This window comes from Cajanus cajan, chromosome 5, assembly GCF_000230855.2.
Source record: "Cajanus cajan strain Asha chromosome 5, NIPB_CcT2T_4, whole genome shotgun sequence".
NCBI classification, from domain to species: domain Eukaryota; kingdom Viridiplantae; phylum Streptophyta; class Magnoliopsida; order Fabales; family Fabaceae; genus Cajanus; species Cajanus cajan.
This window is the reverse complement of record NC_138521.1, coordinates 50,888,026-50,909,407: the sequence shown is the minus strand read 5'-3', so window position 1 is coordinate 50,909,407 and position 21,382 is coordinate 50,888,026. Positions and strand designations below refer to the sequence as shown.

At 29.2% G+C, this 21,382-nt stretch overlaps 1 protein-coding gene across 1 annotated transcript; it reads right to left on the bottom strand.

The window, feature by feature from the left end:
- Window positions 1-2,018: 2,018 nt before the first annotated feature.
- Window positions 2,019-6,001, bottom strand: FRO1 (NADH-ubiquinone oxidoreductase-like protein). The gene is made up of 5 exons (XM_020379446.3): window positions 5,790-6,001; window positions 5,158-5,246; window positions 4,595-4,724; window positions 2,328-2,357; window positions 2,019-2,219 (listed from the first exon to the last, which is right to left on the bottom strand). Exons 1-5 carry the CDS (start codon window positions 5,919-5,921, stop codon window positions 2,160-2,162), a joined length of 441 nt encoding a protein of 146 aa, XP_020235035.2. The 5' UTR covers window positions 5,922-6,001; the 3' UTR covers window positions 2,019-2,159.
- Between the last annotated feature and the right edge of the window lie 15,381 nt (window positions 6,002-21,382).

Here is a 21,382-nt window from a genome sequence, read left to right as displayed (position 1 = left end):
CACTTAAATAGGAACTGTTCCAGCCAAGGGGTGCACTAGGGTTTTTTCCTAGGTCAAGCCTCAAAGTTAGAGCATTCAAAAGTGTAATCTGCCTTCTTAGCTTTAGGGTTTTAGGTTTTATACTTTCTTGTTCATGGGTCTCATGGGCCCCGTGAATGTGGGGATCTCCTTAACCATTATTATTTGGATAACACCTGGTTGACACGGGGATCTTTGATCAGGTTCCGACCGACCAAACCTATACCGAGGGACTAGTCGGGTATTGGTCGAGCGGGGTCTTAAAGGCGGAGGGGGGAATCGAAACAGGGCCGATCTAGTTCAGGATAGAGTAAGGTCGGATACCGATCAGCCTGTGAAGGTAGGCAAATCGGGAATCGGGCGAGACGGTACAGGAACCCTGGCACAGCTTTCTGTCTAATATTTCATGTACCGAAAGGGTTTTAATGAGCATACTTGTTATATTAATATCAGGATTAGTATTATAGCAGTCTGGTAGTATCATAAAAAAAATGGTTGTATACTATAAAATATATTATTGACAGTCAGCACAGCACAATCATCATCATCACCAACATTTTGAAACAAAGGAGATTGTACTACGATTTAAATGGAATTCATGTACTATTCCATTATTTTTAAATTTTAATTCATATGCTTTATATTTTCATGTATGATAAGGACTCAGGCCAACCGGGCCTAGTGATCCACCATTCATGCAAGTTCAGAACCTAACGTGCAGAATGGGGTCTTCTATTTCTAATTTACGTATCAATATTAATAAAATTGATAAATGATAACTAGAGTGTTCAAGAAGTAACAAAGAAAATGTTTATTTCTCAAATTCTCTTCTCATATTCAATAACAAAAAATATATATGCTCAATTTTTAATAGGAATAAAAATAAATTAATACTTTATAAAAAATTATAAAATACTTTATAAAGAAGACCACTGTATCCTTATAATAAAAAGGGGAGTATAAACTAAAAAGTTCATTCACAAAGCTGAACTCCCGAAAGATATAAGAGCAACCTTCGCCAGACCACTACTTTTTTTCACAATGTTTAGATGGGGGTTTCAAAAGATTACAGAAAGTAAGTTAAATAAAAAAATATCGCATTTTTAAAACTTTAAATTATGTGATATTCTTTAAATAAAACAACATAAAATTTTACAATGTTCTCCCATTCGGGACCATTTGGTTGTGCAGCGGAAATTAATTTTGCAAGCATCCCAATGTAGAATATTCCCTCGATTACATTTTATTTGTTATACGGTTAACATTATAACACAACCTTAAAAAAGTATAATTAATATAAAATAATTTGTTGGACATAAGATTTAAGAAATACAATTAATATATCATTTTATAAAATAAATCATATAACTTTTCAATATAATTTTAAATTTTTGAATTCTCACAAATAATTAAATACATTGACAATAATTAAAAATACAATAATTAATATTATATTAATATTATAAAACCACAATCAAATTGAAACAAATAAAAACAAAATTCGTTAAAACATCCATCAAAATGAAACGGATGAAGTATACAATCAAAATTAATTTCAACTCGACGTTTAAAACCTCTGATCCTTTATCTTGGGAACGTTTTCTCAAGATGAAAATTTTAACATGGTTTTCCTTTCCTGCAAAACCCACCATCCCAGGATTACTAGAGAATGTGAAACCAGACCTTGGGACAGAACTAAGATTAATTTCAGGACAGACTCATTTCTCGGGAGAAATCTTGATGCACATCGAAAGTAACATGTCCATTCAATCAAAACGTGATAAATATCAATCGTTAGATTAGTTTGATAATACTTTATAATAAAATTCAGGTCATTTTGTTTACTACTCAAGTATATAAAAAACTGTTGGCCAGAGTCAGCATCTGTTGTTGGATCAGTTTGTCCTGCAATCAGTTGTTCATTACAGTGTCCAGTTAACTTAAGATGGTAGGTCGTATCAATCATAAATAGATGCAGTATGTACATCATAGAGGAAAACTAAGGAATGGCAGTTCAGTCCCTTTTATTTTCAATCAGGATTTCACATTAAAACTCTTTGTCCAAGAAAAGATGCAGAGAAAACTGCTGCACGTTGAAACTCCTGAAGACGGAATACATTAATATGAATACAAACAATAAATCACGCTTCATCAGATTTGGGTAGACCCTTCCATTTAAAGTTGTCCGCATATGATTTAACCTGCAACGACAAGTAAGCATTTACATGTATAGTGCTATTATTATTGAGGGAACAATGCTGTCACAAGCAAGGTTGTGAAAGACAATATCGCATGAAAGATGTTCAAACCTTCAGCAATGGTGTGTGGGGCTTCTTGACCTGCAACGAGTTCAGAGCTTTTGTTAGTGGTACTAAAATAAAACCCTAAAGGCCTAAACATGAGGAAAACCAATGTACAATCAAGTGGATATTTCTATTTAGTGGCCCTGATTCTTGAAACAGAATTAATGACAAACAAGCATTCTCTAATATTAAACGTCTCACGATCAATTGAAAAACAAGATATGCTGATTCTCCACTGGTAGATTGTTAATGTTCAGTGCCATATCGAAACTAACATGATTTTAACTAATATCATGGCTGAACCAAAAATAAGAAAATATGAATCAATTCACCCAATATGTTAGAGACCACAAGTAATTAGCAAGGGAAGGGGGTAGTTAAGGAAGTTATGAATTGGATGAGAGAGCTAGAGGAGAATCCAGGTTTCTCAAATACTTGGAATAGGAGGTTAGGCATTTGTTATTCTGCACTATCTTTGTTTTTTCTTTTCGTCATCTTTGATCTTGTGTTCCATTGATACAGAGCTAGAGGTTTCTGTCAAAAACATTCTGTTTTCTTTCCATATTCTAATCCATTTCTATTAACTAGTACCAGAGCTCCTCATCTGAGAGTTTACATAGAGCGTACTAGGATGGAAGCCTGAATGAAATGCCTGGAAGTGGACCAGGCCCAAGCAAAAAGGGACTGGGAGTTTCTAGAAACTCGGTTAAAGAAGCTTGAAGAGATGTCAGAAATATAATCTCAAAATTTGATTGAAGATACCAATTTATCTGAAGGCAGTAGTGTGATTGATGGGTGGGTTTAATGGAGGAGGACCACCACTGATCTGAAGGAGTTTTATGCAAAAATTTACCAAGAGATGGCTTTGGTTAAGTAATAAACTGACAGTTGGTTCAAGATTGAAAGTGGTAGTGGACGAGGAAGCTTGAAAGCCCCATATTTTCAGGCGATGCTTATGGTGGGCCAACAGTTGACCATCATTAAGAGCTCCAAGGGGTACCTGATGGGTAAAAATTACAAGCAGTGATGGTGGACAATGGAGGGTCAAGCACTTTCTAGGTTCCACGGTAATGGAAATTATATTCAGAGCATAGCCCTTAATGGAGTTGGGCAGAGTTTCAAACAGTGGTGATTAGGACATTTCAACCCTCAATGATGCAGAAGCCAGATGAGTTGTTGTGTTCAAAAACAAAAGTCCACCATAAAAGATTATGGAGTGTAATTTGAGTTCTGTACATCCTTTGCATGAACAGGTTTAAGGAAGAAGGTAAGGCCAAAACAAAGTTGCACATACTAGAACTATTACTAGAGATGATGGATTATGCTCAGGGAATCAATCACTGAGAATTGAATAGTAAACAAAAGAGAATTTCCAGACAAAGAAGGGCCACATTCAGAAGTTACCTACCATCCAAAATAGCAATGTATGAAGTTGGTTCTAGGTTATCTGCACAAACTAACTCACAAAGAGGAGGCTCAGTTGTAAATTTTGCAGCCAGCAGACCAAATGGTACTTTAAGAAGCCAAGGAGGGGGTTCAAGTGACTTTCTGAATTCTGATATAAAATTACAAGCGAATATCAAGAAGGGGGGCTACGTTTCAAGTATGATCACAAATATAGCCAAAATCATGTGTGCCAAACAAGCAATTTGCAGTAATTTTACTAGAGGAAGATTTAGAATGAGAGGGAGATGGTGTAGCCAGGGTAGGCTGCTGAACTTCACCTAGAGGACATCATTTTAGGAAATGGGACAAGGTGAAAGTGAAACAAATATTTTTCTGGAGGGGGGCTAGGGGATGGGAGTATTGTCAGAGACCATGACCATGTTCAATTAGAAAGGGAAGATGGAGACAAGGTCACGCTCATATCATGAGTATGTTTAGCAGACACTGGAGTCACATGAGTAATTAGGAATAACAGAGGGAGATGTGAAGTTAATTAAGGGAGTTATTCATTGATCAGGAGGAAGGTAGAGGGCAGTAAAAGTCTCTCAAAACAGGACAGTTAGGGTCCTGTTGTTCTGCACTAGCTTTTTATCTTCATTTCCTCATCTCTAATATTGTATTCCAATGATTCAACCCAGAGGCAGAGATAGATGTTTCTATCAGTAAACACTTTATTTGCTTTCTATAATCTGAATTTCTGAGTCAGCTCTGTTATCATAATAATTTATTTCAATAAAAACAAATACGAACTGTATCAAGAGACACCTAGCAGACTGAGAAAACAAAAAATATTAGCTGTGAACCAATATTTGAAGAGCAAGATATACCGTATATTCCCAACCATGTTTCTCTGCAAATGCTTTTGCTGCTTCTGCACTATCAAAAGTCATGGCAGAATCACCAACATGAGCATACGGGTCCCCAGTGGATGTCCAGCCCATCAGTGGATTTTCCCACCTATAAACACATAAGTTGAAAATTACTATTTGTTGAGCTTGAGCCATTATAACTGATTACAAAATAATTGTTCAAATTTAGGATATTATACTAAAATTGCTAGTGACTCCTTAAACTATTCAGGGATGCCTAGAATCAAATGCTTAATAAATTTGAAATTAAAACCTATGAAAATTGCCTTTAGTACAGGAAATGCCAATGATGGCATAAGCTTCAACGTTATGAAGTTTAAATCAGAAATTTATCAGTATATTCAGACAGCTGATCCAATGCATACAAAACCCCAAGCATTCCACCCACCCAGTTATCAAACCTGTTACTGAAGAAGAAGAAAAAAACCTAATTGTATAACTCGGACAATGATTTTTAAAATAGCAGTGAAAGAACTGTGAGGAGAGAGAGAGAGAGAGAGAGATAGAGAGAGAGAGACTACTTTTGGGTTGATAAGAAGTTGATCTTCCATCTTCCAACCTTCCCAGATCCTTGCTGAGATGCAGTTCTAGCAGGAGAGTAAATGACAACCTGTGTTGCAATGAAAGTACAAGACAAAAGGGCTAATTGAGTTACAATGGTTAGCAAGCGAAGGCAGGGGTGATGCATCAATTATCAGTAAACTTTAAAGTCGGTATACAGAATATGGGAGAGCCTATTAGGTGAAAGTGGGAAAGGTGAAAGAAGCTAATCACGAACACTGAATCACCATAAGATCCAATGGTCAAGATTAGCTTCCTTCACCTCTCACACTCTCAGTAAACACGCCCAATTGGACACTGATATCCTCTAATAGACAACAAAATAGCTGCAATTAGATTTACCGAAGCCAAAATCACTATGCTAAGATCGATTAATATCATAAACACGAACATAGACGATATGCCTATATGATATGCACTTCTACGCATGGTTAAACTACGATAAATTTTTTGGTGAATTTGTTTATAAATGAACGAATGCTAGGGTTTTCTAAACCGGTGCGTGTGCATTGAATACGAGCATCTGAAAGAAAGCGAAGCAACAAATTAAAAATAATAAATAAAAAAAGAGAATTAAAAAAGAGTAGAATACCCTCCTACGAAGGTGTTCTTGAGGAATTCCAGAAACCATTCCGATCTCGCCTGGTTTGATTTCTACCAAAGCGTCGGTGGAGAACCGCCGGGCCATGGTGGCGCGTAGGGCGCGTTGCAAGGTATTGGCCATCGCCGATGAGAATTTGGATTCTGCGCACAGAAGACCAAATGAAAATGAAATCGCGAAACCTCTTGTATGTACTGTTGAAAATTTTATTGGCTAGCCCTCCTTAACTTTTTATATTATAAAAATACTTTAAATATATTTTTCATTTTTTAAATTTAAAATAAATTTATTTTTGTCTCTCAAATTTAAAATTTAATTTTATAATTTTTAAAAATTTTATTTTAATTTCTCAATTCATTAATAATATATCTAAAAATGATAAATTAAAATAATTATATAATATTAACTAAATTTAATATGATGTTTTCGATAGTTAGTAAATTTTATACATGGTATTTGAATAAGATCTTATAGATTCTTAATAGTATTTTATACCAGTAAAAGTAAGTAAATTTTTGATAAAATTTAAGTATAAAAATTAAAATAATATTTTTTAAAAAAATGATAAAGATTAAAAATAATAATTTTAAATTTAAGATATCAAAAATAAATTTATTTTAAATTTAAGAAATTAAAAATATGTTTAAGCCTATGAAAATTATCCTTTATAAGTATTTTAGTCTAGGATGCTTATTTTTATATAATTACAATATATAATAAAAATTTAATATATAAATTATATTATAAATAAATTTATGATAATTTATTTATGAATACATAAATTATATTTGGAATTTAGAATGCAAAATTTAATAGAAAAAATATTTTTAGTTTGACTTAAATAACTTTTTTTTGTCCCTATAAAGTATAAAGTTTTTTTTTTGTTTTTGTCTTTTTATAAACAAGTTTTTTATTCTAATATACACTAAAATGCCCAAGTCACTATGTATTATAATAGAGTAATAGAATGATAAAATAATAAAAACAAAGATATCTAAGAATGATAATCAGTTTTGATGTGCAATTTTGATGAATAAGTATTATGAACTTCAAGAAGATAAGGATTTCCATTTTGATATCGTTGAACGAAGACATCCTCAAATGTATATATGCTCTTGATAAGCATGTTTGCAACATCAAAAAGATTGCACTATACTATTTAAGCCCCCATTTTTATAGAGGATAAGTTGAAGTCATAAGCTCTAGAATATGCAACATGTGCATAATATAGTTGTTGTGATATGAATATAGTCATTATTTCTAACTTTTATGATTCCCCTTGTCATCACTCTAATAAGATGCAATATATGCACTCATCAGGTAATAAAATGGACAAAAGTCAAAGTATCGAATCTACAAAGACTTGCTCAATGAGTAATTAATTCAAGTATGATATTATTTAGGAAAATAAGCAATTTAGGTTTGAATGTGTAATTATAAAAGTATGATATTGAGTTTTAGAATAGCAAGCAACTTAGAAATATGTAGTAAATCAATTTCAAAGAACATCAGGGTTTAATTTCATCGACCTTAATTGCATGCGCCACCAAGTATTTAGTTTCAATATTATATTCTTGTTAATCCAACAACCTAAGAATGTATTTTAATCCTAATGTCTTAGGTGAGAAATTCTAAACTCCTAAATTAAAATCTTAATTCCTTGGTAAAGTTATTTAAACGATTTACATTAGGATCAAAGGTTTCAACACTAGCTAATAATTCTTACAATATTCCTAGTAATAAGTGTTATTATTGTTCCTTTCCAGGTCGTGGTTTCAAAAGTGTTTCCCAACATCAGTTAATTACATGGGATCGTGCATTGGGGGATGAAGCCAAGATGAACATTAATAAAAGAACAATTGATTGAATAAACACTTCAATAAATGGAAGTTTACATAGAATTAAGTCAACTCTGTCAACTCTGTCAATCCCCAACACATGTGAATTAGTTTTCCATGACTAATCTAACAAAAAGAGAAGATAGGAGAAGGTCATTAAAGGTTTTATCATAATGGCTTTCATGTATTCTATATTTTTCAAGGTAGGCCTAATTTTCTATCTCCACAAGTTTTGAGACACATTTATTTTCAAGCCTTTTATATGTCTTCAAATGTAGGCCTATCAAGTCTTACTTTCTTAAGTGACCAAAATGGCTTACTAATTAACCAAGCCTTCAAAATTGCTTCCAATAACTCTTGGGTTGTTAACACTTAAGAAAGAGTGTGAATTTCTTTAAGCAAGCTCAATGTGAAATATCCTTGGAGCGTTTGACTTGGCTCGCTTTAGTGAGCAAAGGACCTAGCCTAAGCAAGTCTTCTTTGGGAACTTCTAGGTGTTCTTGGCCAAGCCTCGCTCAAGCAACTAGGATGGCTTGCTTAAGCGAGACTCCTAAAATAACATTATCTTATACTTTTCCAACTCTTTTTGCAACTTTCTTTTCTCATATTCTTCTTGTGTCTAAAAGCATTAAAAAAAATAAAATATCTTATTAAGAACAAAATACATGTAAAATAAGTTATTCTAATTTTATTGCATATTCTAGGTAAAAACATGATTCAAAAGCATAAGACATGCTTAATAATTGTCTAATATTACTATAAAAATATACATATATTTGAGAATTATCAATGACCTATATATGTTTTGAGTTTATTTTGTATTCACATCTTTCTGTTTGATTGGACTCTTTGATTATCTCAATCTGACACTCAGTTTGAGATGTGCTTCATTATGATTTATATATTATTCATGACTAGACTTTATCCATATTCTAGTGGCATAATATCGTAATCTTCACATCTATTCTAGTCATTCTGAAGTCTTATTTTGATGAATTATTCTAAGATTTACTTATCACTCAGTTGACTTCATCTTATTTCATGAAATAGACCATTCTCACCTAGGAGTATTTTGATCATTCCTTTCATTATCTTGTAGATGAAAATATTGTGTTAATGAGCATATTCTTCACTATAGAGGATCAATTGATCATTATGAAATTGTTGGAGTTTTGGTTAGTGTTGGATCCTTGAATCATGGATTGTTTTGGTCATCCTTTTTGAGGTATTTACAAGGATCTCCTTATTTCTTTAGTATACTCTATCTTATATTTAGATATAGACCCCTTATATCAAAGAGATTATGATCATTTTGGGGTTGTTGTTTGTTTGATCAATAATTTATCCTTTTGTTCAACAACTATTTTGATGCTTCACTCAGCAGGTTTCTCAAGAAGATGCATTTTCAATCTTCACGCGTTGAATTAAACAAGTTCTTTAATTGATGTATAGGTGATGGAAACACCAATCATTTTGATGTAGTATAATTGTAGTGTATTAAGGTGAGTGTTTTGTGTAGTACATCTCTTAACATTTGTGCTTGAATTATGATGACAATAAAGATGTGTATTCTTCAATTTATTCAAATGAACTTCTTTTTTATCTTTCCAAATATTCCATGAAGTACATAGGTTCATATAATTTGAATTTGTAATGTTGTATTTGTTAAGCCACCTCTCTTCTTGACTTAATTTGTTTTGTTGAAGGACTCAAGGTAGGATGAGTAGGTGCTGAAATCTTTTTCTTTCTCCTCTTAGGTTTTAGTTAGTCGTGAAGTTGTGATTTCCTAGAGGTCAAGCATTTCTTCAATCCTTGGAGACTCTATTTACTTTTTCTCTATGATTTTTGGGAGCTTTAGAGTTGATATTTTGTAGCTAGTGGTGATTTAGAGCAACTTAGAGTTGGGAATCCTGCGGTGTAGGTGCGGATCTCGTGTTGTTGGAGCTTGGAGCCCATTTTTTTTCTCTTTCTCTTCTTCCACCTAGGAGTAGCTCAGAGTTCTTCCCTGGTTTCACTTTTTTTTAGGTAAGGAAAGTTGGAATTTTGAGTTTAGTTGAAATGTTAGACTGTTGAATAAATCATAAACTTAATGTTGATAGAATCCCTAAAATTCGTTGTTGTGGGGATTGATTCGAAGTGGGTTGCATGTTGAAATTGGGATTTTGGTGTTCTCGATGAAAGGTTAAGAAATTGATGATTACCTTGAGTGTTGTTGATGGATGTTTCTTTTCCTTTGATTTCTAGGTTATATGTTGTTAGATTTGGAAGATTTTGGGGTTATATGCATGGATTATTACATAAGTTAAGAGGATTTGGAGGTTGGGTGGTGTTAATGACTGTTGGGGATGTTCTTCATTGATGCTAAAAATTCTAAGTTTTAAGGTTGAACATGAAAACTCACGCTTAACGTGAGAATTGGGATGTGCCTTTAGAAGGCTGAGGCTAAGCATAAGATTTCACGCTTACTGTGGCTAAAGGTAAGTGTGAGTTTCACGCTTAGTGCAAAATGGGTGGGCCTTTAGGAGGTTGACACTGAACATGAGATTCCATGCTTAACATGGAACCTTAGAAATTTTCTTATATAACTCTCTTGAAGCCTAAGGTTAAACGTGAGATTCTACACTCAACGTGATAACTTAGTAAAATATTTTCTTTCAAATTGAGTTGGTGGCTTACATGATGAATGAGTTGTATGTTGAATACTTTTGTTTGAGTTACTTTATGACTAAATGGTGATGGATGAGTTGTATTAATGATGTTGCATGATAATGAAATTCATATGTTGAGAGGGGGTATGTTGTACGATGATGATTATATTGTAAGTTGCTAGTTAAAAGTTGAGTTGAGTTGCAAAGTTGTGTGGTTATGTAGTTGTGTTGAATATATTGTATGTATGATGGTGTTAGATGATAAATGTTGTGAATACTTTAGGCATGGTGTTGTTAAGTTGTGATGATCAACCTAGAACTAGGGGAGAAATTTGTAAAGTTACATGTCTCATTATGTGGATATTGTGTTATGGTACTCTGAGAGCTCAATTTGTTGAAAAAATATTTTTGGGAAGTTGACCCTTGAAGAGGATTATTGTGTTGAATCTCTTCTAAGACTTATTTGATATCGTTTGCGTGTAAGGTTGAGACACATGTGTATAAAGTAATCAATTGAGTAAAGTACAAAGTTGGGAACTTAGATCCTAACTAAGTATCAAAAGGGCATGATATTTGGAGGGTAGTAGATAGGCTAATTCCATAGACTTAGGTAAGCTAGTTAATGTCATGGTAGAGTCAAACCTAGTTGTTCTACATTGATAGTGGTACTAGGCTTCCTTGTTTAAGTAACGACATTTGAAAAATCAAGTTGTTGCATTGTAGATTGATATCCAATTTGTTAGTGATCTAGCAAGCCAAAAAGATCATTTTATGTTGTTGGTTAGGTAAGGTCAGACCACTTAAACTACTCATCCTATGTTGTAGGAGATCTCCTAGTTGAATTACGTGACAACATATCTAGTGTTGTGTTGAACATGTTGTGTTGTATAGTCTCCATTGTATATCTTATGTTGAAAATGCCTTGTTGAGTGTTAAGGACTTGTGTGTTTCCATGTAGATGGACTATAATGGTTATATATGGCATAGGAGTAGGGTATGGATAGTTTAGTCTTTGGAGTTATGCAATGGAGACCATCACATGGTATTATATAGTGAGGTATAAAAGTTTCTTGAATGGTAACATCAACTGTACAATTTACATTTCCTTAAATGATTGTATATATATTGTATATACATACTTAAGTAGTTAATGTATCAATATCTACCTTGTAACACCCCAGTTTTCAAAAAGGTTATTGTTATTATTATTATTATATGGTATTTGATCATAATTATTTTAATAATTATATAGAAATATTATTTTGTACGTTTTAAATAATTATTATTTTGGACAATTATTTTGTAATATACATGTATTTATTTTATTTAATTATTTTGAGGAGAAAGAGAAGTGGGTTAGAAAAGAAGGAAAATGGGTTGGGTTGACCCAGCCCAATAGATTAATTTTAAGAAAGGAATCAGCTAGTGTTAACCCTATCTGCCTCATTTGCATTCTGAGGGGTTAGAAAAAAAAAAAGAGGAGAAACAAAGAGCTCTAAGGAAGAGTACTCAGGAACGATCTTAGATCACACCAAGACCATCCGTCTTCTGCTCATCCAGGTAAGGTGGGAGTGAGAAACCTCGCTCTGGGTGTGGGATTATATGTTGGGTAGTGGGATTGGCCCCCAATCCTGTGTTTGTTGCATTTTTTGTATGCTTATGTATGAAGGGTTTTTCCCAATTGTATCTGTTTTGCCTATTGTTTTCTTATATGTAATTAATCGTACGAATTGACATTTCTATGGGTTCCTATGGGAAACCCTAAGGGAATGCATTAATAATTGTAAGAGACAAATTTTAAATGTTTTCTGTTTTACCTTCTGAGTTTTCTGTTGTGTTTCTTGATATTTGCTGAGTGTAAATATGTATATAATCTTGAAAATAAACAAGTTTTTATATGAATTAGAGTGCTTTGTGGGTTCCTGTGGGAACCCTATGAGAAACAAGCAAAATATGAATATTTTCTGTTTTGCTTTCTGATTGTTCTGATGTATTCCTTGTTGAATGAGATGAATAAATATGTGTTTATTTTTGAAAATAGATCAGTTTTGATATGATTTTGAGTGCTCTGTAGACATTATGTGAATGTGATGAGATGATGTGAAAAATGATGATTATGTGAATATGATGAGATGATGTGAAAAGTGATGACTATGTGAATATGATGAGATGATGTGAAAAGTGATAATGAGACAGGATAATGTGATATGGGAATGAGAAATGATAATGAGATATGAGAATGCATAGAGTCTTGAATGACATGCATCATTTGCATAAGTGTTTTAAGGGTACGATATGGAATACACCGCTAGAGAAGGCCCCCTAGTGTAAAAGCTTTGGGGATTAGTCCTTGGGGATAGCTCGGTTTGGAAGTCCCAGTCTCGCCCATTGTGTGCATGGGATGTATCTTACGCGGCTTAGCTATCCCGACGAGACTCTGGTAGTATATCCTTCTAGTGAGAGTGCGTAAAGGGTGTGACCCGGCATGTACTCCTAGACTACTCTTCGTGTATTACTAGCGGCAATATGCCATGTGATGTTTTACTGGCGCCACATGCATGATAATATGTAGTCCGTGTCCATGCATATGCATTCTTAATGTTATATGATAAAGTGATGGTTTATGTCTTGGATGAGTGTGATGTTATTATTAATTTATCTATGTTATACTTATTTTGTTTGTGTTTGGCTATTCGGCGTATATTTCTACACTGTGAGCCAGAGTGAGATGTTTCTCACTCCCTTTTCTCGTGTTGTTCTGTTTTGACTGTTATACAGGTGATCATCAGCGTGAGGCTGAGGATGTTGGTGATGAAGCTTAGGCTTCTATGTTGGGTTTTGCTCTGATAGGACATGTGACATCGGGACATAGATAGAATTAGTTTAAAGATGTTCTTATTAAATTATTTTAGAAAATTCAGTTTTATTTCTTTGTAATTTTACCAGCACGTTATTTGGATTAAGTTTATGAATGTGAACTCTTTACCCTTACGTGGCTGGAAATTTGATTTTTAATGATGAAATTTTTTTTATATTTTTTATAATTACTGTATATGTATGTTGGGGTAGAGGGTGTCACATTAAGTGGTATCAGAGCAGGTCGATCCAATCGACCGTGTGTGTTATGTGCTTATCACGACTCTGTTGTGTGCTCTGACTGTGTCTTGTTTGTTGTGTACTATGATGATGTTTTGCTTTGATGATGATGATGTTCTTCTTGTGTTGATATTGTTGAGTTTGATATTGTTAAGTTATTTTGTAATTAGAAGAATGATAGTCATGATAGTGTTAACTAATACCATTATGACCGCTTTTCTTCATTCTTATAATTTCTTATTTGTTTGATACTTCTTGCTTATGTAAGAAGTAGTGGTTGAGTGATATCCTTGTGTTGCAATCATATGTGCGAGTAGTGATAGACGAGATATTGTGCTAATATTTTAGGAACTATTGAAGCCTTAGCTTTGGTTAAGACATTAATTTTTTTTTAGTGTATTAAGAGTTTACGATTGGTGGAATTTTTGAAAGCTATAGTTGTAGCGATTGAATCCAAGGATGATGTATGTTGAGAATTGGAGTTTTGGTATTCTTAAGGAGAGATTGAAGTGTTGATGATTTCTAGAGTTTGATGGTTGTATGTTGACCTTTTATGGTTTAGGTAGTATGTGAATTTTATTTTCTAAGTCTTTTGTACTGAATATGTGAGTTGTTTGGTTTAGATTTGTAGTGGGAAACTTTGATATGAAGTTGAGGTGTGAGTTTGGAAGGGTTGAGGTATTTTTGTGGCCTTAGATATATTGATACACTAATGCTGTTTGGTGTAGAGGATATTTTCACTGCAATTTTTTTGTGCCAGTATGAGTACCGTATTGACAGATTTAGATTTTATGGTCTTCACAAAAGTTGTAGCCTTGGACGTTATCTTTCCAATGGAACTGGAATCAGGTAAAACGGAGGTCTAGAACTCCAGTTATAGCTACTTTGGTGATCAAAGGTCTAGCTGTAAGCGCTGAATATATCTACTGTGGTTTTTGAAATTTTTAGCTAAGAACATGATCTTTTTAGAATCTTATGTCTTCGTAGGAGTTGTAGCTTATTCTCTTAGCTTTATTTTGAGATAGGTTTGAGATCATTTGGATGAGTATAAATCTCTAGGTATCATTTTCTTTGATCATTGTTGAAGGGATATGTATGGTGTCATGATATTTTTGAATCGTTAGGCAATGCAAGGATAAAAATTGATTTTGTTAAGATGTTTTGGGGTGTTTTCATGTGGATTGAGAGGTTGTTTAAGGCTGTATGATGCTATGTGGTAAAAGTTGTTCATGTACATGCTTATGGATGGTATATTTGAAGGTTTAAAGTAGGTATTCTAATATGATTTAATATGCATGTATGTTAATATGTGGATAGATGACCTTAGGGATCAATTGGTGAATGTCGTGTGGTTAGTGAGATTGATCTTAGGGTGTGATATGATCATATTGTAGTTGAGGGTGGAGATATATCCAAGACGGTTCTATGTTAAGTTATCTAAGTATTACTATTTTATTTTATTTTATCTTATTTTATTTTATTTATTGATTGATTTATTTATTTTTTTTATTTTTTGGATTGTATGAGATAAGTTTTCTAGTTCTTGTAAATTCCAGTTGAGGTAAACATGGATCTGTCTCAGGTAGAAGTTATGTTTAAGTGAGGAGATATATAAGCCAATTAATGAGGTTAAGAGTTTTCTTAGATAAGCTTATTATTATAGGAGAGTTATTGAGGAAATTTCTAAGATAACATTACTTTTGACTAGGTCAACTAGGGAGAGTGTTGTCTTTGTGTGGAATAGTAAGTGTGAGAGTAGTTTCCAAACTCTTAAGGAAAGATTGATTAATGTTAATACTACTAGATTTAGTAAGTCTTTTGTGGTATATAGTGGTGCTTCTAGGATGAGTTTAGGCAGAGTGTTGATGCAAGAAGGAATGGTAGTAGCTTATGCTTCTACGAAATTAAGAATTCATGAGAGGAATTACCTTACCCATGACCTTGAGTTAGTAGTTATGATATTTACACTAAGATTTGGAGACACTACCTATATGATTCTAAACTTGAGGTATTTAGTGATCGTTAGAGCCTTAAATATCTTTTGACCAAAGGATATAGTTGGAATTTCTTAAGGACTAGGATTTTAATTTTAGTTGTTATCTAGGTAAAGACAATGTGGTGATCGATGCTTTGAGTAGGAAACCTTTATATTTTCCTTTCCTTATGGTTAGAGAGATGGATCCACTACAAGAAATGTGATTTTTTGTGACTAACAATAGTGATGAAAGTAAAACTTGTCACTAATAATATATTATTAGTGACTAAATTTTATTTTGTCACTAGTGTTATTTACAATAGTGACAAAAAAAATAAGTTGTCACTATAATATTATTAATAGTGACTAAAATATCTTTCTCACAAAAATTTGACACTAATATCTATAAATTTTGTTTTCTTAACTTAAAATCGTCACTAATACAAATTTTATTATATATATAAATGTTTTTGTCACAAAAAGTTAACTTTGTCACAAATATTTTAATTCATGATTGATTATTATAAAAATTATGACTTATTTTTAATTACAAGTGACAAATTATTCATCATAAAAAATATGAAGTGATTCTATGAATATTTATTATTATTGTATTAGCAAGTTATAAAAATCAAATTAAAGTAGTTAGTTCTATAATATACTCATTTAGTGGCCAATTAACCTTCTAGCCCTCAAAAATTAACTCAACTAATATAAAAATAGAGAAACACAAATTGAATTGACCAAATAGATAAATATTAAAAAAATATATCATCTATAAATCATGGTTTGAACATGACCTTTTTCACTTACTATCATCATTGATTTATGTTTTGAATATTTATTTGTCTATATACTTACTTTTATAATTAATAATCTATTGATTTCTATTTAAAATTAATATTATGACATAATTTAAATTATTTTTAATAAATTTAAAACTTTAAATAATAATTTATATATTTTAAAATATTTTTTTATAATTTTTAATGATAATATAATTTATAAAATTAGAAATGCTTGTTTATTAGATATTAAATCTTATTTATATATAAATACTTATAATTGAACCCCAAGCGTGTGGTTTAGCGGTAGGGGTTGATCCACGCTTAAGCAAGGTCAAGGGTTCGAATCTTGCCTTGTGTACGCAGCCCTAATAAAATATTAGTCATATTTATTTATAAATTAAATTTTAATATTTTAAATAAATTTTTAATAATTAGCTTAATATATTTATTTATCTTAATTTAAAATATAATTAATATATTTAAAATTATTTATTTATATTAATTTTAAACATAATTTATATATTTAAATATATTATTTATTTATATAATTTATTATAAAGTTAAAAGAAGAAAATAACCACTAAAATAAAGTTAATTTTATATTTTTAAGTGAAAGTTTTAAATTATAAAAAAAAAATTAGTATAAAATTTAAAAAAATTGTATTTTCCTTATTTTATTTTCTGATTATCAAATATTCATAAAATAATAATTTAAAATCTTAACTAATTATATCATAATATTTTCATATCAAATTTAAAATCAATTATTAACTATACAAAAATATTAAGATCATGTTGTAAATTTTTGATAAGATTATAGTTAGATAATTTAAAATACTTAATTTATCAACTAAATTCTTATCAAATAATTTATTCTAGTTCTAATCAATTTTCCTCTATATTAATTATTAGTAAAAATTAAATTATATATTATTTATTAGAATATTTATTTAAATTTTAAAACATTATTTTTATACTTAATATATTTTTTGTTATTATATAATATCATTATACTATAAGTACTATTTTATGATTGCATACATAGTTAAAATTATAGTTATCTTGATATATTAGTATATTATTTATATTCAAGGTATTTATCTCCTAATATTTATATATCAAATTAAATATTTGATTTATTATGTCTATCAATTCATTGTTATAAATATAAACTTTGCATATTAATTATATCCAAGCTATTTATCTCTTAATATTTATATATCAAATTAAATTTTTGATTTATCATCTCTATCAATTCATTGTTATAAATATAAATTAAATAGTTTAATTTTTTAATCTTATTAAAAGTTTTTCAAAATAAATACTTCTAGAAGATTTATAATATTATATATAAAAATTTAAATCTAATCTATACCCAAAACAAAATAATTGAATTATAATGCTAGACTCGTATATATGCAAAAATTTGCAATACAATAAACATAATTTGTAATTAAAAAAATACTAAATATAATAATCATCATCAGTATCATCTTCCTCAATATCAATACTTTCTTCATCTTCTATTAAATGAATATTATCGTCGTCACTTTCTTCATCAATATTGTCAACAACTTCTCCAGGTACTATTGGTTTTCCATTAGATGTGGATTGAGCTAAGTCATTCCTACTCAAAGATAACCCTTGTTCATTATCTAGCGCATTAGATGTAAAGGGGATCAAGCCCATATCTTCATTTTCTTGACAAGCCTCATCTATGGCTTCCTTGAGCATGTCATACAAATCTCGAGGCTTTGTTTTCGCAACAACTAGCCAATTAGAATCTTTAGTATCTATAACACTATTTTCCATTCATTATGTTGTACTAGTTAACTTGATCCTAAAAAATTAAACTAACATTTTTTTTAAATATTTTATTTTATTATCTCATACAACAAAATTTAAAACTATTAAGGTAAAGAGTTTGATGTGAATCAAAACATTTTCTTCTTAGGAAGATTAAAAGCTTTTTTATCTTTTCAAATTTTTTATTTTGTAAGTTTGTTTCAAAATTCTATGAAAAAAAAGATTTGTTAACCAATCCTTACAAAATTAATTTAAAATAAAATAAAATAATGTTATTTTACTTTTATTCTCTAAGAATAATTTATTTAAATCCAAAAGAAATATATTTAAATTATTTTTATTATTTATTATCACCTATTTTCAAAAATAAAATTCAAAATTAAATCACGACACAAGACTTCTTTTAGAAAATTAATTTTTTGTTTTATTTTTAAATTACCAAATCATCTAAGACAATGAACAAAGAGAAACATGTCAATATGCATCACACCATATAGCAAAAAAACTAGATCAAATAACACATATATTATCAATTTAAAATGTCAAATTTAATAAAAAATTTACTAACCTTTGTATATTTTTTTTTTTTGTAGAATCCACAATTAAAACAATCTTTCTCTTGTGATAGATATCTTTTTTCAAGTACTCAATCCAACTGCATATCAATGACTCAGACTTGAAATTATAGTAAAGGAAAATATTATGCATTCTCATGTACTTAACATGACTATATATAGAACATTCAAACCTAAAAAAAAAAACTGTTATTAACAAATTATCTATGATGATAACATTATCCAAATTAAGATAATAACATTATCTCTATTAATAAAAAAATGTTAAAATATAAAAAACATTATCTAAATGATAATTAAATCAAATAATTTAAATAAGATTATTTTAGTTGTTAATTAGATAGTCTTTTTCATTTATTTACTTAATAACATTTAAGTTTGTCCATTGCACATAATATTTATATTATGAATTAAAATATTATAATAAATAAATATTTTAAAGTTTATTACCTAACTCTAAAAAAATATCAAATAAAATTAAACTAACTTATTTTCTCTGTATAACTAAAATAATTATCTTGAATGGAAGTGATGAGATTATTTTTAGGATATTTTAGAATAAATATTTTTTAAATTATTTTATATTTTAAAATGATTGTCTTAAATTAAAATTTTAGAAATTTGCATACCTTCCGTATATTTTTAGTTACCAAACAAACCTTTCATGTTTTATTTTGTTACAAAACACACTTTTCATTCTCTTTCTTTTTTGTTACAAAACATACATTTTTTGTGTTTTATTTTCTTTTATAAATCATACATTCTTTCTTTTAATATGCAACTAGATTTTTTTGTTAAGCTTGGAGCATCTGAATGTGTTGCCCTCATGGTGTTACTTTATTATTGTTCTGTATAAAGAAGGACCTACTTGAAAGTTAAGGAGAATCTTGGCCCCTATCATTTTGCACCTTCTAATTTTTTTAATATATTATATTAACCTCATGCTATGGACAATTTATTTTAGTAAATTAGATAAAATGATATATAATTAATTTTGTAAATAAAAATCGACAACAAAAATATATGCAAAGTATAATTATATTAAGAATAAGTAAAAATTAATATTAAAAAAATAAATATAAATTAACTTGTTATAAATTATTGAACATTTTTTTATAGAAATTATAGCCTATATTTGAATGAAATGTTAGCATATGAAGGAGATAATGATAACCTAAGTATATACATATCTTGACATCAATTTGACTACTTATATGACTTTTCTTTCTAAAACATATTTTTCCTAATAGTAATATATTAGTAATAGAAATTTTTATAATTATTCTTTTGATATTTTAAAGAAAAAGAATTGTTGCAAAAGTTGTTTCTTGCATATATTCATTATTTTTTAGCATATAATAGTAATAATTATTATTATTCTTATGTAAATTTTATAATTACTTTTACTTTAAAATGACGATAATTTAAAAATAATGTAATTAATGTTTTTTTGATACTTTTTGTATTATTTTATATTTTTATAATTAAAATTTATATAAAAAAGTTTTTTTTTTTTAGAGTTTTTGAGGAAGTTGTTGTAGAACATCTTTCCTTTATATTGTTAAATTAATAGATTATATTCCTTATATTAACATAATACATAATAATTTTTATAATTATTTTTTTTGATATTTTAAAGAAAAAATAGTTTTTCCCGAAGTTGTTCACTTTATGAATGTGTGTTATTTTGTTCGTTAATATTCATTAGTTTTAGCATATAACCGTAATTGTTTTTAATAATTATTTTTTATGTAAATTTTATAATTGTTTTTACTTTAAAAACTATAATAATTTAAAATTAATGTAACTAATGAATTTTTGAGAAAAATAATTGCAGAAGAAGTTATTTCTTGTATATTTACTAATGTTATATTATATATATATATATATATATTTTAAATAGTTTAAAACTGGAATAATTAATACTTTTATATAAATTTATGTTTAATTACATTTTTTATATTAAAAAAATAAATAATAGTTTTTATAACTACTATTTATGATATTTTAGGGAGAAAATTGTTGCAAAAGTTGTTCAATATGTTAATGTGATATTTTTACCATTAATATTTATTATATTTTAGCATATAATTATAATTATTTTTATATAAATTTTTAATTACTTAATTACAATAATTTAAAATTAATATGATTAATGTATTATGATACCAGTATAGTATTAATAAGTTATTCTATTATATAATTTTTATAAAAAAAAATAGAATTTTAATCTTATTTTATAAAATTTGTATATAGAAATATGTTGGAGGGAAGTACTTACTGCACAACTTATTCTCTTCATATTATTAGTAGATAATATGTTATTTAATATGTGTAATATAATAATATTATTAGTGTTTAAATTATATTGCTTTGAGAATTAAAAAATTAATTATAACTTTTACAATATGACAAACTTGCAAATATTTTATAAAAACTTTAAAATTTATACCTTTTGAGACACACTAATAAATGTTTTTTATTTCAACTACTATTAATCTTTCTATCAACTTTTATAATAAATACAAAAAATATTAATGACATAAAATTAATTATTGAAATTTGTAATCTTAGGTCTTTGAAAAAATGCGTAGCTTATTTTTTTTTTATGAAAATTTAATTTATATAACATAATCTTGAATTATTTAATAAAAACAATAATAAATAATATCCTTATTTTAAGGAATTAAAATTTAAATTTTTTTATAATTTTATTTATTTATTGTTTATCTTTTTACTTAACCTAAAACAAATTCACGAGGCACACTGCATACTGATAAACAAGCGTGAATAGGTAACCTCCCACTTTCTTACTTTTCAGGAGACACACTGATAAACAAGCGAGAAGGAAAAATATT

Coding starts and splice junctions, on each gene's coding strand:
- FRO1 (XM_020379446.3), bottom strand. CDS start 5,921: ATGGCCAATACCTTGCAACGCGCCCTACGCGCCACCATGGCCCGGCGG. Junction 4,725..5,157: donor AACTTCTTATCAACCCAAAA/GTAGTCTCTCTC, acceptor ATGTGTTTATAG/GTGGGAAAATCCACTGATGG. Junction 2,358..4,594: donor AACATGGTTGGGAATATACG/GTATATCTTGCT, acceptor AACTCGTTGCAG/GTCAAGAAGCCCCACACACC.